Below are 16,999 nucleotides of genomic sequence, written 5' to 3'. Positions count from 1 at the left end.
AAAGAGAAATAAGTACAAGAAAAGTTGTTTCTTGGATAAACTTTATGATAGTTACAGGGAGGTTTTGATTAAATATTTCTTTGACAAATCCTTACATCTAAATTCCCCGTTTTCGAAATCACCCCAATTTTCTTGTTAACGAGGACGCGTCAGATCATGAGTCCGCGGACGCATCGTTTTTAAGAACCTTGCGTCCAAAGTAATTTTGCTGCGTCTAGGACGCAGATTCTTGCGTTAATGAGAACCCTGTGTCTACTCGAGAAAATTTTATTCTCGCATATATTTGTATTGTTAAGGATTATAAACAACAGAAATCACAGCTCAAATTTTGTCTCGCTTATAAATACCAAATAATTATCTCGCGAAAAAAAGGTGTCTACAGTATATTACCAGTTAACTGGTGAATCCTGGTTTCATTGTTCACTGTAATTTTTGATGAATACAGGTTTGGGTTCGATATTTTGAAAATTATACAAAAAAGAGTAACTTGCCCTTGTTCAAGTAAAATGAATCGACAACCAAAACAGAATTGACAAGTCATTAGAAACCAAAAGCTACATGAAAAAACGTCAAGTTAAAGCTGTATGTGACTTTTGCAACATTACTGTTTAATATTCTTGTGGAACAACAAACTCAACCAGCCACATGTGCCAGCACCACATCGTAGCGAGGTAATGTTGCAGATATCACTCAAGAACACATGATATGCTTGTGTTTTCATATTTTAAAAAATGAGAAGAGAAAGCACAAATGAATATGAATTTAATATTGTGATATATTTTAATATGAAATTTAATGTTTCAGTATATCGCAATATGATTTTTTCAATAGTGATATCCAACACATATTGAAATTGAAGCATCCCTGTGGTGTGTGGATTCAGAGAACCTTAGAGTTAGGGTGGGGCCATAAAAAGGGGTACACTTTGACAGGAGTATAAAAATCTTTTTAAAATCTTCTGAAGAGCAGCAGGGCTAAAGTAACTTAGGGAGCATTGTGGCCAATGGGCCTCTTGTTTACTCATTCCAATCCTGGGTTCAAGTGTTATGACATACAAACAGACAAACATGCTGCTAAACGTATAGCTTAATTGAGACAGACACACAGTGCCAAAATTAATATGTTGATGATAAATAATCCTCCTTATAGGTCACTTAATATGACCTTGACTGTTTATATAATTTCAGCCTTATTTAAAATGTATAAATTACATGTAAGTGTTTCAGAGGCTCCAATGCATGCTGTCAGTAGCTTTATTTTAGCATATTCAAACTATGGCATAGTTGAAGATCATTGACATTAATACAAATGTGAAGTAGCTCTATATTTGACTTTATATTTTGCAAAAACCCGAATGTTGTTTTTTTAACAGATATGTATTAAAATGACATTATCATTAGTTTGATTTTAATGTATTTTCTACAGGTTTGACTTTGGGATTGTTTTCTGTCTGCTGGTGGCAATAGCCTTCTGGTTTTTCCGTATGATTAAAGTTCTCTACAACATTTTTAAGTACTGGGAAATCCGTTCATTCTATCTTACAGCATTACACATATGTACTGTAAGTAAAGATTTTAATACTGATATGCATAAATACAAGTTTCTGCAATACATGTACTTGATTTGATTAAATGAGTTCATTTAAAATTTTAATTGTAAAATTTTAAGAGGATTGTCTTACCATTGATCCAGAAATTACAAATATTTACAAAAAACATCCACAAGTTTGAATTAAAGTTAATACACTGTATTCTGGCCATTGACATTGGACCCTCTCAGAAGTAGGAATAGCAATAAATTGGGCTTGTAATGAAAATGATTTATTTGTTTCTAATTATAAATTTTATCTCCAGGGGATCTAGAGGGATGTGCTTCATAATTTTGAATCTTGTCAGCTAAAAGCTCAAAAAACTGAGTTCTGTCTCTTGATGGGTATTGTAAAGGTCCCTCACTGTAATGACTCATTCGGTCATAACTTAAGACTTTAATTAAATGAAAAATATAAATTTGTTTAAAGCTAACTTTTCAGAACTCATTGTAGACTGATTTGACAAGTATGACTTGGCATGAAGTCCAGAGACGTCTGTTGGAGGTCCAGAAAGAGCAGCAGATGTGTATCCACAAGCAGGAGCTCACAGAACTAGGTAGAGTACTGGCTCTATGTCTATATTTATATCAGTGTTTCTTTATGTGTGATAAATCTCTGTGACTGTTTCATGTGAATAAAGAAATTTGTTAAGTAAAGAGATATAGATCTATTTTGCTTTCAAATGTATGAAATTCATAAAATTATTTCTTGACTTAATTTTTATTAAAGTTTGACTCCATAATAATTCGTGATTTATGAACCCTTATACACTGCACACTAAAGGCTTCTGATTTTGTGGTACTTTTATGGAATTAGAATAATCTGCCCTTCAATCTAAAATAGAAGTAAGGTTTTCCATCCCTAATAGGACTCCATTCTCTATCCTTAAATATCCACCATGTATATAATACTCAGATATTAATTTAAAGCATTTTACAGTAGAAAAGGATTTACCAAGAGAAAGTTTCACAAATGAAATTAACTAAGCAGTAATTAATTAACAAAACTTGCATTGAAGTCTATGGGGACAAACAATTTTTTTAAAAATAAAAATTCAAATAATAAGAATATTAACAAATACTGCAGTGGAAAGATGCATCAATTCATTAGAAAGAGAATGACAATTGAAAATGATTTTTTTACGAGGTAGATTTTTTTTAATTGATTCTTATTAATTAAAAACAGAGGGAGATAACTCATTAACAAAGTTCAAGGTCATAAATTAGGGCACATTCAATTCTTACATACTAATAGTACATGTAATAATTTATATTATGTCTAATTTGACATACTATATGTATAATATGATATATTGATTGACATATAATATGACATAATCTAATTTGACATGACCATTGTCTAATGTCTGGGAATTTTGTCTAAAATATACTGAGTATCCCCTACACAGCTGTTATATACATTCAATTTCATTGAATCTGATGCTATTTGGTTTGGAATATCTTAATTGAAATCTGCAGTGAATTACTTACGGTATTTGTAATCAATTCAAGCATTCTTAGCATTTTGAAAGGACAATTAAGATAAATTCATTGAAACTTTATTTGCATGTATTTTCCCCCACTTAAATTACATGAAACAACAGTGATTTCTGTTCATCAATACTCCATGTCTTTGAACATTTTTCCAGGGGGGTAAATGCTAAGTACCCTATATAAATCCAATATTTACACCTTTATCCAGTTTATGCAATATAATTTTCTAAATGTCCAAAATAAAACATTTTACTTTAATGTATAGAGGTTCCTTAAATTAATTTGGAATGATCTGTTACAAATAATTCACTTGAACTTGCTCTGTAAACTCTCTGTTTGCAACTTGAAACTAGAAGGCTTGATATTTAAATGGGTCTACTGGTTTTCTGAAATGAGTCCACTTATTGTTATTACAAGTATATAGTCTTGTCTTCTTTAAAAAAAAAAAACAGATTGAAAACAAGTTAGATTTTACCAAATCATATGCAAAACACTAGTTTTCACCAATTAACAGTTTGGATTAAGAAATATCAACTCACCCTCAACCACTGATTCCTTGATCATTAATCATTTATAGGTTGGCATGACAAACAAATCCTGCTTGTTCTGTTTTGTTGCACAGGTTTACTCAGACAACTAAAATTAAAATCAAACAAATGAAACATATATTGTTTGTGATGTCACCAAGCATATGATCTATCTTAAGGTTTATCTCATCCCTTATTCTTATCCCTCTTTTCCCAGTTAAAATAAATTTGTTAAAATAAATGGGTTAAAATTGAATTTAAATAAAATGTTTTATTTGTGAATATTAAAGTGAAATAATGTTAGATTTTCCGTATTTTGTAGATATATACCACAGGATTCTAAGGTTTAAGAACTATATGATTGCCATGGAAAGGAAATCTTTGCTGCCACTTAAACATGATATACCCTTCATTGGAGACTGGTAAGTGGTAGTTAAAAATAAAAGGCATTATATGTTGCAGTTGCACTCATTTGATAGCATTTTAGAAAACTGAAACTATGGTCATATTTAAGGACCCTCTCTACACTCCACCCTAATTTCAGGGTACTTTTGTGTAGTTAGACTGACCCATCATTTGATATAGAAATAGAATAAATTTTAACCTGCACTGTACGACATAATTTTAAATAAATTCAAGTATTCTAAACATCATATTAGACCAAGATAGAGTAGCTGAAAACTTTATTTGCATGTATTTTCTCCATTTGAGTAAGCAAAAGCGAATTTATTTATAATTACTTCATCATCTTTGAAGATTTTTCCTGGATAAAAAAGTCATGCTCCCAATATTAAAAATGAATTAGTTAATTTCAAAACATCCTCCTTTACACTATATAATTTTCTCAAAGTCCAGAAAACATTTTTCATCTGTGTATAGAGGGCCCTTAACTGAAGAATTAATAATGGCTATGAAGTCTTCTTAATGTTGGCTTATTTGACAATATTGGCATAGTTCAACATGATTTTTAGGCCCCCCTTCGAAGAAGGGAGGGCATATTGCTTTGCTACTGTCTGTCGGTGGGTCGGTCGGTTGGTCAGTCTGTCTGTCGGTCCACCAACTGTTTCCATTCATTTTCTTCGCAGAGATTGCACATGTGCAGAGGTTGCACATGTGCAGAGGTTGCACACACTGAAATGAAATTTGGTATACAGAATTTATCATAAGAATACCTAAGTCAAGTTCTAGTTTGGGTACGATGGAGCAATTTCTGACCGAGTTATGCCCCTTGGACTTACGAAAATTCCAATTATTTGCAGTTTCCGTTCATTTTCTTCGCAGAGGTTGCACATACTGAAATGAAATTTGGTTTACGGATTTATCATAAGAATATCTTGGTCAAGTTCTGTTTTAGGTACGATCGAGCAATTTTTGACAGAGTTATGCCCCTTGGACTTTGAAAAATTCCAATTATTTGCAGTTTCTGTTCATTTCCTTCACAGAGAATGCACATACTGAAATGAAATTTGGTATACAGATTTATCATAAAAATTTCTAGGTCAAGTTCTAGCTGTTTTGCATATGATTGAGCAATTTTTGACAGAGTTATGCCCCTTGGACTTTGAAAAATTCCAATTATTTGCAGATGCCGTACATTTTGTACATACAGACTTGTCGAAATCCGTTGGTGCGGTCGGCAAGGCCGGTAAAAATTTGTCTGGACTGATAACTTTTAAGAAAACGTCGATCCAAATGACTGTTTGAAAAAATCGAATGCAAATTTAAAAAAGGTCGGGATCGGGATGCGCAACTGAAGGTCACAAACACAGAAGAGATGGCCATGTGCGCAGCGTAGTGACGATGGTCAATTTAAATTGTTACAGGAAAGACATAAAATATGTTATGTCTCTTATTAAAGACTCTCTATCCTAAGAAAAGAAACTTGTGAGATTGAAGGCTGTTGAAAATATTAAAGGGCATTTTGGTGCTGTTACTTATTTTCCTTCTCAGCGTCAAAATAAGGTACATGTATCTGGTCTGACAAAACTTCGTCCGGTCTGACAGAACATTTGACTTTGTCAGACCAAATATCTGACAGTGATTTCAAAATTTCGGCAAGTCTGTATATACTGAAGTGAAATTTGGTATACAGATTTATCATAAAAATATCTAGGTCAAGTTCTGTTTTGGGTACAATCGAGCAGTTTTGGACATAGTTATGCACCTTGGACTTAAAAAAATTCCAGTTATTTGGGGGGGGGGGGGGGGATAAGTGTTTCACAAACATCTCTTGTTTAATTTACCACACACTGAATTAGAAATGAGCTGATGCTATACCCCTTCCCCTTTGCATCAGTGTTCCCCATTGCATCTAAGGTTAGAGTGTTTGGAGTTTAGAACGTCCTTTTCTCGAGGTTTATGTGCCCTATTTGGACTAGACTTGCAGGGATGATACATCAATAAATCTTATACTACCAGTAATGTTTTGGATATAGCACCTTACATGTGTTTTTTGCATGATTGTCTGCTTGGAAAGTTTTTGGAAAGGTTATGTAAAATATGATATATATAATGTATAATAAAAAAAAATCATGGTAATGATGAAAGAGCAAAGAAGTTAATTGGGTTATATAGTGACAACTTTAGTTCAGTGTTGAAGTACAAAATGTGAGATATTCAATATCTTTTTTTTAGTGCATTCTATAGCATTGGATTAAAATACAACTTGGACTTCATACTCTTCTGTAAGTAAACTTAAAGTAGATCATTACCATACACTGCTCTATAGTGATGAATAAACAAGTGTTTTCATCCTTCCATCTATCCAATGAAAGTGAACTTGAACTTCATCAATTGACCTTGGGCTAAGGTCATAACACATCCACAGGCATAAGTTATCATTGTCATCATAAGCTCACACTTAACACAAAGATTGCTTTTGTCATGAGAATTTCTGGACTTTAACCCAAGGCCATTTGGGCAAGTTCATAGTCACTGTTAAAAAAAAATGTTAAATTTTTGTCTAGATCCATTTCATATGAAAAACATTAAAAGTTTATACTTGACAGACCTGTGGATGTGGCCGGGGTCATTTGATCAAGCTCAAAAATGTAAAATTCCTTTCAAGGCCATGTCTTGTATAGAAGAAACTTTGAAAGCTCATACTCTTATGACCAAATTGATTGATTGATTGCTTAATGCCGAATAAGCAGTATTTTAGCCATATTTCTGCAGTTTATGGCCTAGTTAGGAGGGTGTAACGATGGGCCTAACTAAGAATGTGTCATGACCTAGACCTGAGGTTCATAAGTATAATTCCAATGTCACTGGAAGGAAAAAAATTAAATTTATGTCTGATCTATAACTCTCTTATAGATAAATATTAGAAACTGATACTTCACACAAAGTTATTTAATATCTGAGAGTATGATATAATCTTGACCCAAGGTCATTTGTTCAAGTTCAAGGTTATAATTTCATAATAACATATTATCTCTCCATGCAGTTAATAAATCTCTAATGGAAAGGTATTAGAAGTTCAGACTTAACACAAAGATTAATTATGATGCGTGTCATCACATTGAACCAAGGTCATTTTTGGAAGAAGGGTTCTTTTTTTTTCTGTCCTGGGATATCTTGTAATGGAGAAACATTGGAAAATGATTTTTTTTTTGCATAAAGATTTCTGTTCAGCTGAGGCTGTTTTAGAACCTTAACCCAAGGTCATTTAGGCAAGTTCAAGGTCACTAGCAGAAGAAGTGTAAAATCTGAGTCTCTTTTTCATTAGAAATGGGCACTCTTGGGGGATTTGTTTTCATCAAAAACATCTTATTTTATTTCTGTTCTAGGGGGACCCTGGTCACCTTTTGAAAATTACTGGAAATTAAAAGATGAATACAAAATTTATCACAGAAGAAAACAATTAGCGGAGGAGTAAGTATATATATATATATATCATGGAGAGAGAGAGATGTAGGGGTGTTGGGGAGATTGCATGATTATTGATATATAAACTACAGTTTCAATAAGTCCATATGAGTTTTCAACAAATGAGCTTTTTAATGTCATTATCAGAAGACAGGTTACAGGTCTCTTTACTGAAGACAGCTTTTCTCTTTGGAAGCCATGCAGCATATAATTTCATGGTATCAAGAACCTACATCAAAAAGTGTCTGCCATATATCTACTATAGATGTAATGTTATTCTTGAAAACAGCTAGCTGCTGAGTGTGTATTTGAATGTATCATGCATTATCATGCATGTTTTCTAAAATTTATAAAATGGTCATACATATATTAGTATTTAACAGGTTTCAATAAAGATTATATGATAGAAAGACAAACTACATCCAATGTTTTCTATTTTATAAGTGCATGCTGCATTAAGTACCCAATTTTTCTTTGCATATTTCATAAGTAATCAAAAAGTTACTCTTTGCAACAACAAGTATAGAAGAAAATTAAACAATCTGCTACTCATAAAAATATAGTCTTTGATGTGTACAGCAGAAAGAAGTAGAGAAATTGATTGTACTGTGGGTTCAGATGTCTAGAGAAAGACACCCATAGATGTTATAGTGATCACAGCTTTAGGTTATAAAATCAACATTTATTTTCAGCTTGTCAAAAAAGATCCTTTGGATTGGGATTGCTAATTTTGCTTTAAGTCCCCTGATTCTGATGTGGCAGATTCTCTACTCTTTCTTCAGATATGCTGATGTAAGTATCAATTAACTGTTTCCATTTCCTTTGAAGATATTTCTGAATTTAGAAAGTTAACAACTAAGATCCCTTTTTATTGACTGAGGAGATTGTAAAGCAGGGCTGTGAATTGTTAATTTTCTTTAATGTTCACGATCTCATTAAAATTAACTATTAGAACCAGCAATACAGTATTTTTTAAATAGGCCTGGAAAAGAAGTTTATGAACAAAATCTAAAACAAATAACATACATGTAGGTCAGAAGTGTCCGTTAATGAACTCTGTGTTTTCAAAAGCAAATATAATCTAAAAATTCTTTTACCTTTTTAGACTCTTAAAAGAGAGCCTTCAATGTTAGGATCAAGAAGATGGTGAGTTCGATCAAGAAACATTAATTTGGCTGATATTTTAATTCTTTGTTCCAAAAATTGCATACACTACAGCAATGTTCTGCTTTGAGATGTTATCTTCTCATTTCTATAATACTGGATCCCGTTTTACAAAAGAACTTGCAACTAAGACCAAAAACTTAAGTTTATTGTAAAATCTTGCATATTTAATGTTTCTGTTAAAAATGTGCTGGCATAAAGATGTCGCTCTACATTCTGTTTAAAAAGATTAAAACCAATTTCAAATTAATGTAAAAAAGAGTTATTCGCAAAGTTAGATTTTAATCTTAGTCGTAAGTTCTTTAATTTGTAAAACGGGGCCCAGAATTTCAGTAACTAAAATATCAGTGAAGTCTCTGATGGACTGTCTTTGAGTACCATTAGTAATCATTAGGACAAATTGTAGTAAAAATAAAGAAACAATTTTGAATACCCCTAATGAGTTGCATTGCTTTGATACAATTAATTACCAAAATGAGCATTTATTGTATTGAAGATATAAATCTTGAAGCTGATTTAGTGTCATTTATAAAGTTTGAAGGTTAATATGTATTTTGTATTATTTATTAATGTAATAAACAGAAAAAATTTTGTCTTTTATCCAATAGATCTTGAGAAATTTTACATCGGTGAATATCTGCATCTTGTGGACATTTTTTTAAATAAATTTCCAACTACATGTATAGCATTTGCATGCATGAGATGTTTACTTAGTGGTTCTTTTTAAACATTTGCAGCTTCTCTAAAGCTGTTAAATCCAATGTGGTATAATAAGATCTTTATATGAAGGAGGTCATAAACTTTGAATTTCATGGCAAATATCCCTTTTAGGACTTGACTGGGGAGGGGGAGGCTTAAACCTCCACAATTTAAAAAAAGCCTTTGGCCAGCAGAGACAATTATTAAAATATAGTTTGAATATACTGAGAATGGTCATAAAGCCCTCTATTAGAAGAGTTAATGTCCTGTACCTGGATCAATGTTCATTTCCCATATCAGAGCTAAATATTGATATAAAGTATAAAAGGCATGATCTGAAAACTTTTTTTATCTGGTATACAAACTATTCATAATGATAAAAAGCAATGCTCCCTCTACTAAATTACATTGTATGAGTTCCATTCATGTACAGTAGGTATGGTGTCTTGATGAGATCATTAATTTAGGTTGAAAATGCTTACATCTGTAAAATCTCTTTTTTTTTATTTATCCTTTTGGAAATCTTTGCATAACAGGGTTTGACATTAACTTTTATGAGTACTAGACCAGTCGGGCTACTTTAAATAATTTTTACTAGCCCTGACCATAAAATCACTAGCCCTGACCAAACTTGAAAATGCACTTTTTATAAACTGCTAATTATAATGGGAAAAAGTTTCGAAACCATACTTCAGTAAAGATATCGTATCTCGCACCTGTTAAGATATATTTTGACAGACTCTTCCATAGGTCGCTAGCCATTAAGTCGGGATAAGCGTGACACACAAATATTATAAGCCTTAATTAAGGAACAATCAATGAACTCAGTATAAAAATAATTACCCTAAGTATGAAAACATTGTGCATTTAAGAATATATTATTCAATAACTTCATACTAATTTAAATACTTAACGAAGCTAGTTCCCATCGCAATTTGTCTATTACAGCCGGGCTAAAAATAGCGATTATGTCATGAGGGGAAGTTTTCTTTTACAGAGCGATGGGTGATGTTTACTGTCAGACAAATAAGAATTTAAAAAAAAATAAAAATAAAAAACTTTTTAGAATATTTATTTGAAAGACTGAAATGAGGGTTATCATTTATTTCATACACATGACCAGTCGGTCTAGTTCACGAACATTTTACACGACCGGACCACTCATTTACTAGACTGGATCGGTCGGACGTGCCTTAGTGTCAAACCCTGCATAATGATTAGAAGTACTAATCCTTTTCACCAACTAAATTAAATTACATGTAATTTACTCTTTATTTGGGACTTGTAATGCTCATTGACATAGTTTAATTTGTACATGGAAAGAACTCTGAATAAATTTAATAATATATACATATGTAAGATATTACATTTATTTTATAGATATTTATCAAAAAAACATTTTTGCAGGTCAAATTATGCAAGGCTGTACCTTCGGCATTATAATGAATTGGACCATGAATTTGATGCAAGGTGAAATATACATGTAATTTACTAAAGAGAGTTATCTTCATAGCAAAATTTTACTTCATTCATAAGCTTTAAATTTCTCCAACATTAAGTTTCAGGCTTAAATATGTGTATGTGCAGTAGAACACACTATTTAGGGCACTGCAAGGATTTGCGGGTGCCCTATAGTAATCACTCTGTCTGTCTGTCTGTCTGTCCGTCTGTCATTCTTCCGTCCACAAATTTCCTGTTTTTTTCTAATAACTTTTTTTAGGGTTGACCAATTAAGTTCAAATTTGGTATGTTGGTTGAATAGGCAGTAAGACATATTTTGATGCTAAGTTTGGTTCTCTGTGTCATCCTGTTTGGAGCTGGGATGGTGGGGTATATTCCTTAACTTTATATAAGAGTGAATGGGCAAAGAGAGATAACTGCTGAGAATGTTACTATTGTAAACTATGAAAGGCTGCAATGGAGTCTCTTGGGATTAATTAACTTTCCTCTTGAAGAAAATCCAAAGCATTTATCTTTATCTGCCATTGAGATTAATTAACACCTCTGTCTGCAAATGAAGTTTGTTATAAAGTTAAGGTCAATTCTGAATGATGTTTACATTCTCTGAAATGTGGATATAAATAATGTTCATACTTTATTTTGGTAAAATACACAATGAGTTATGATTTTATTGAATTCTAAAAACAAGATATAGGTAAAGATATCATTTTTATTATTATTTTCTTTTTTCTTCTTTTTTTCTGCCTTATGTAAATTCAAGAATACTAATTATTTTAACAGGTATTCAGATAATAACCTCATTCTATCATTGCTGAAAAAGTTCTTATTGTAAACTTAGAAGAAAAGGTTGAGAGAGCAGTATAATTAATCCCATGGGTTTGATTATCTTGCTGGTTTGCAGAATATTTTAGAGGGTTATCTTTCTGTCACTTTAAGATTAATTAACACCTTTTTCTGCAACTGATATTTGTTTTGAAGTTAAGGTCAAGCCTGGGTGATATTTGCATTCACTGGAGGCTGGTATTTTAGAAAACACATGCTTCATTCATTTTTAAATATACATTTAATTGAGTTATTGTAGATATGATGTTTTTTACTGCCTTATGTAAATACAAGGATACTATTTACAGATTGTTGGATATTTAGCAGTTGCTGTTGCTTATTCTTTATATATTTTGAAATTTTTTGGACTCAAGTAAAATTCTCATCCCCTAATCTGCACCCTTATATTTCTAACCCTTGGCGGGGCCCTTGCTGACTGGTCAGATTTCTAGTTATTACTGATACTGTCTTTTATATGCAGATGTCAGATTGCATAATGTTAATTTAAATCAGTTTATATTCTTGTTTGGTTTCAACATTTTAAGAACAAATTATGGCCAATGGATATTAAGTTTATTTTATTAATGTGTTCAGTTTGTCAATAGATCATTTTTTTTTCTTGTATTTTTCAGGTTAAATAGAGGCTATCGTTTAGCAAACAAATATATGGATATCTTTACTTCACAGCTAATAGTCATACTAGCAAAGTAAGTCTTTTGCCATTGACAATACATGCTGACATAATTGACACACATTGCTGGCAGCAGTTTATAATTACAGAATTGCCTCTACATCAATTCATCTCAATCAGCCACAGTATGTTTCTTACGCACTGGTATATATTATACAAAATGAACTGCAACCATTTAATTTGGAGGAAGTTTTCTATGGGTTTTTCACAACTGGATAAAAAAATGCTGATAGTACCAAACTTTAAATTTAATAATAACTAATATGCTGTCATTGCCAATAATAGGGATATTGAACTTATTAGCTCACCTGAGCCAAAGGCTTATATGAGCTTTTCTTATTTAAATTTGTCTGTCCTTGTCGTCATATTTGTTGTTAACTTTCCACAGCGTCATCTTATTCTCCAGATCCATTGGTTTGTGCACCAAAGTGCTCAGGTAAGCAATATGGCCCATGGGCCTCTTGTATTGGTGAATATTGGCAAAATGCAAGTGCATTTTGATAGCCAACAGTGCCAATATTCACAAATGTAAGTTCAATAACTCCTTTGTTATATAGGTAAAGCATTTTCTTGATGATTTCTCATCATATTTCTAATAGAATAACTCAAAATTAATGAAAATTAATCAATATATGTGTCCACATAAAAAGTGTACTATAATCAGCATCTGTCCTGGAAGGGTTCAATATTATTCCCTAAAAAGCAATATGATTTGCTTACTGAGGTTTTCATTATGGCTTATTTACAGTACATAATAATTGATATGTGTGGAAATGTATACATCTTACCTAGCTCCCACTACCCATGAAAAATCTCACTTTAGCAGTTAACAAGACAACATTTTTTTTCACAACATTGTCACGGCCAGAACACGTTAAGTTCCTTTACAATACCGTTGTCAGAGACCCTTAAAGTTAAGCACTAAAATTGGTTCATTATCATGACTTCACAGGTGAGGTTAAGATAATGTCCGTCCGGTGTCATTCAAAATATACAAAACTTTTTACTGAATGCATAAAAAATCATGTTTTTGTTCAATTCCAGGAATACACTTAAGTATTGGGAAACAGATACAGCATTCAGTGTTCATGAAAAATGTCATGTCTCTGTTATCCTATATATATTCTGAGTAGTTTTGATTGGCGAATACATACCATGGTGTAAAAGCATGGATGTGCAGTGAAAAAAAAAAAATTTCTTCGTCAATTTATTTAAAAAGCACTTTAATTTCGTAGTTTGAAAAGTAGCTCTATTTGCATTTCATTAGACACATTACAGCCTTTTGCAGAATGCATACTATATGAGAACTTGACATTTATAAGCTAAATGTCTGTTGTCAGTACATGTTAAGTTGATATGGTCCGGTGTCACTTCTCTTAACATGTAAATCTGTCTATGAAATGGTGCAGAAATGATCAGATTTATTTATTCTTAAGGCACATAATATGGAGGGGGTGGTCCCCAACTTAAACTTATACTGTTTATTTAATTAATATAAAATAAAGTATTCTTTGAAAGGTCATTTGCCCCCCCCCCCCCCCCCAACTTTTTGTTTCAGTAGAGTCAATTCTCTCGTCCACAAAGTTGGAAATTAAGCCACCCCTAAATAGGATTTTCTTCTCACTATGTAGTTTGTCAAAGAAATTTCAGGTAAATTACCAATTACTGTCCTAGCCCCTCCCCCACCTTTCAAAAGCAATGCTATATGCATGAAGAGATAACGGATTTAAGCAAATATCATGATGATTGTAGGAATAATTTTAAATTTTGTTGGTTGTCTGAAAGCAGCTCAAAAGTTCAACAATTTGAAATTTAAAAAAATTCAATAAAGTAATTTCAATTCTAATTCTACTAGGTACGTGCATGTATTTTGGTGTGCATATCTGCAGTACCAAGAAAAAAAACGTAATAGAAATAGACATACTGAATAGTACGCATTTTATTTTACTTTTCGTAAAAAGTAAAGATAATTTTATGAGTTATAAATTGAAATATATTGTCAGCTATACACGATGCCAAAGTTTGTTGGTTGGCTGCTCGCTAGCTTCATGTCCCTTGAACACTACTGACTGCCTATTGAGGGATGCTTTAGATCTGTACTTGGCACTTGTGGACATAGAATAGAATAAGATTTATTTTGTACCAACATCTGACTACTATGATACAGGACTTATATCGGTCTCGATGTCCGCGTTGAAATTCGAACCAGTGACTTAAGGATCAATTCTCTTGCTCCTCCACACTAGATCAAGTGCAATGCTCTAACCACTGCATGCGCTTCGTGCTGCTAAGGTGTTCACCCTTAAAAGTCTAACTTTGAAGCTCAGTAAATCTTAAATTCCTTTGCCATTAAATCGTCCACCCATTGATATATTCAATTATTTTTGTTTTATAATGAAATTGGTCCTTTGAATTTAATTTAAATTATTAATGTTTTCTCAAAGAAATCAGTCCCATGTTATCGATGAAACATGCTTTTAAATTTTCTATTAATAGCACTTGTTCGAAACCTAGGGCGCCGTTGGAGGGTCAAATAAAAAAAATATTTATTTGTTCGGAGAATAAGATATTTGTTCGGACAAATTAGATATTTGTTTGGACAAATAAGATATTCATTCGGACAGATTAGATATTTGTTTGGACAAATTAGATATTCATTCGGACAAATTAGATATTTGTTCGGGCAGGCAAATTAGATATTCATTCGGACAAATTAGATATTCATTTGGACAAATTAGATATTTGTTCGGACAATTACATATTCGTTCGGTGAAATGATACAGGGATTTATCAGTACCTTCTCAGGGGCTGAAATTTGGCCCCATTCCCAATTGAAAATGAGTTCAGATTTTCCCAATTTGGCAGTATTTTTTCCCAATTGGTGAACAATGCTTTTATATTTAATTATCTTTGAAAAACACAAAGTAAAATTGTCAGATTGTCTGTAATTTTTATCTATTTAACTCATTTAGCAAAGCTACAGTCATAACACATGTTAAAAAACACTGTAAAAACATCGTCAACTTTTAATCCGAATTTTCTCTGTTTTTCTGAAAATGGTGATATTGTGTAATTGTATAGATTGATTAAGTTATTTCCACCTACTCAATTGATCTACGAGTGAATGGTAAGGACTGTAGGCATTATTTCAGATAGAAAAATATATTTTCAATGTTTTAATACGTATTAAAAGAGGACTTTGAGAAAGTGTGTACTTAGTACAATTTTTTGCAGGAGGTTTATAATCTCCTCCAGAAACAGATTCTATAATGATCTAAATTGGAATCTCATACTCACATGTACTACCCTAAGTTGTATAGGTAAATACTTTATACTCATTGAAGTCAATTTTACTTTTATTAGTCTATTATTCATAATTGATCTTGTTTGATGAAGTTGGATCAGTTAGGATTTAATTGTCTGTTTGGTTTCCCAAATTAGAGTTCCTGCTGAAATGTTAAATAAATTACACCTGAATACATGATTTAAGCGATGATTTAAAATTTTTCCCAATTTCATAAAAAAGCCGATGATTTTTTCCCAATTCCCCAAAAATGGCGTTTCCCAAAATAGGCTGATAAATCCCTGGCATGGCTCTGTTGATCTTGTTGAGAAATTTGTACCCTACTAAGAGAATTTATTCCCCTTTGCTATTAATTTATGATAATTACTCACTGTTAATAATAAAAATTGATAGGTCAGTGCACTAAAAGAATTATACAAGAATTTTTAAGGTATTAAATGAAAAATATATTCATAGATTTTAATCATCAAATAGACTTTTATATAATAGATAAATATAAAAATGATAAAATAACCTTATTTTCGTATACTAAATCATCTTCATAGACCAAGAGAGAAAGAGATTGTGATGGGTGTACTCTGTGCACTCAAACGCTGTTGTTTAGTTGGCATAATGATAGTGACAAATGGAAGTGTTATAGCACTGGCAAGCACAATGAATTATGGAGACAAGTAAAGTAAACAGATCTTATTTAGGATTTGTTACTGTGCAGTAGACTAACTATTTTGTTGATCCCTTATTATCCTATTTCTCTTGCTTTTGAGCAACCATAGATTCGTTTGTTAGCTCTTCTGAGCCAAAGGCTCAGAGAGCTAATGCTGTGGCCATTTGTGCGGTGTGCGTAAACTCTTTAAAATATGGGCCATAACTCAAGAACCCCTTGGCCAATTATTGTCAAATTTGTCATGGGGTATCCTTGGCCAAAGGGCTCCTGTTTAAAGTAAAACTAGGGTTGTGACCCATAAACAAGGGGAGATAATTAGGAAAATAGAAACAAAAGTACTGGTTGCTAAAAAATCTTCTTCTCAAGAACCACTGGGCAGATTATCACCAAACTTACACAAAAGGATGAGGATATGTTGTAAATTAAAATTTGCACAGGGATTTACCCTAGGGCAAAGGGCTTGTCTCAAGGTCACTTCAAAGTTGACCAAAAATTACATTTTATTAAAATGTTGATGTTTTGCTTACTATAAGGACTAGGATCATCAAATCTTGTCAGTTGATGCATCTAAGGACCTCATATCATGTTGACTCAAAAGTAGGTCACAGTGACCTACTTTTAAAATTTTGTGGCCATTCTTTATCAAAATTATTTAGAGGCATATTTTGAAGAATTTAAGGCCTATGATCAGCAAACTTAGTCAGTTGATGTATCTTGGG

At 32.2% G+C, this 16,999-nt stretch overlaps 1 protein-coding gene across 1 annotated transcript in view; it reads left to right on the top strand.

The window, feature by feature from the left end:
• The window catches only part of LOC133188472 (autophagy-related protein 9A-like), a 58,963-nt gene that overhangs the window by 17,336 nt on the left and 24,628 nt on the right, over positions 1-16,999 (top strand). Inside the window, exons 5-13 of the mRNA XM_061323916.1 lie at positions 1,426-1,561; positions 2,042-2,144; positions 3,931-4,030; positions 6,243-6,292; positions 7,397-7,481; positions 8,168-8,267; positions 8,581-8,621; positions 10,746-10,808; positions 12,254-12,328. Of these exons, the coding sequence (XP_061179900.1) occupies positions 1,426-1,561; positions 2,042-2,144; positions 3,931-4,030; positions 6,243-6,292; positions 7,397-7,481; positions 8,168-8,267; positions 8,581-8,621; positions 10,746-10,808; positions 12,254-12,328 (753 nt within the window). The remainder of the gene's footprint in view (positions 1-1,425; positions 1,562-2,041; positions 2,145-3,930; positions 4,031-6,242; positions 6,293-7,396; positions 7,482-8,167; positions 8,268-8,580; positions 8,622-10,745; positions 10,809-12,253; positions 12,329-16,999) is intronic.

This window comes from Saccostrea echinata, unplaced genomic scaffold (assembly GCF_033153115.1).
Source record: "Saccostrea echinata isolate AGI-Se365-2 ecotype Australia unplaced genomic scaffold, CSIRO_AGI_Sech_v1 ptg000016l, whole genome shotgun sequence".
Taxonomy (NCBI): Eukaryota; Metazoa; Mollusca; class Bivalvia; order Ostreida; family Ostreidae; genus Saccostrea; species Saccostrea echinata.
Note: the sequence above shows the minus strand (reverse complement) of the source record. Positions and strands in the feature narration are given on the sequence as shown.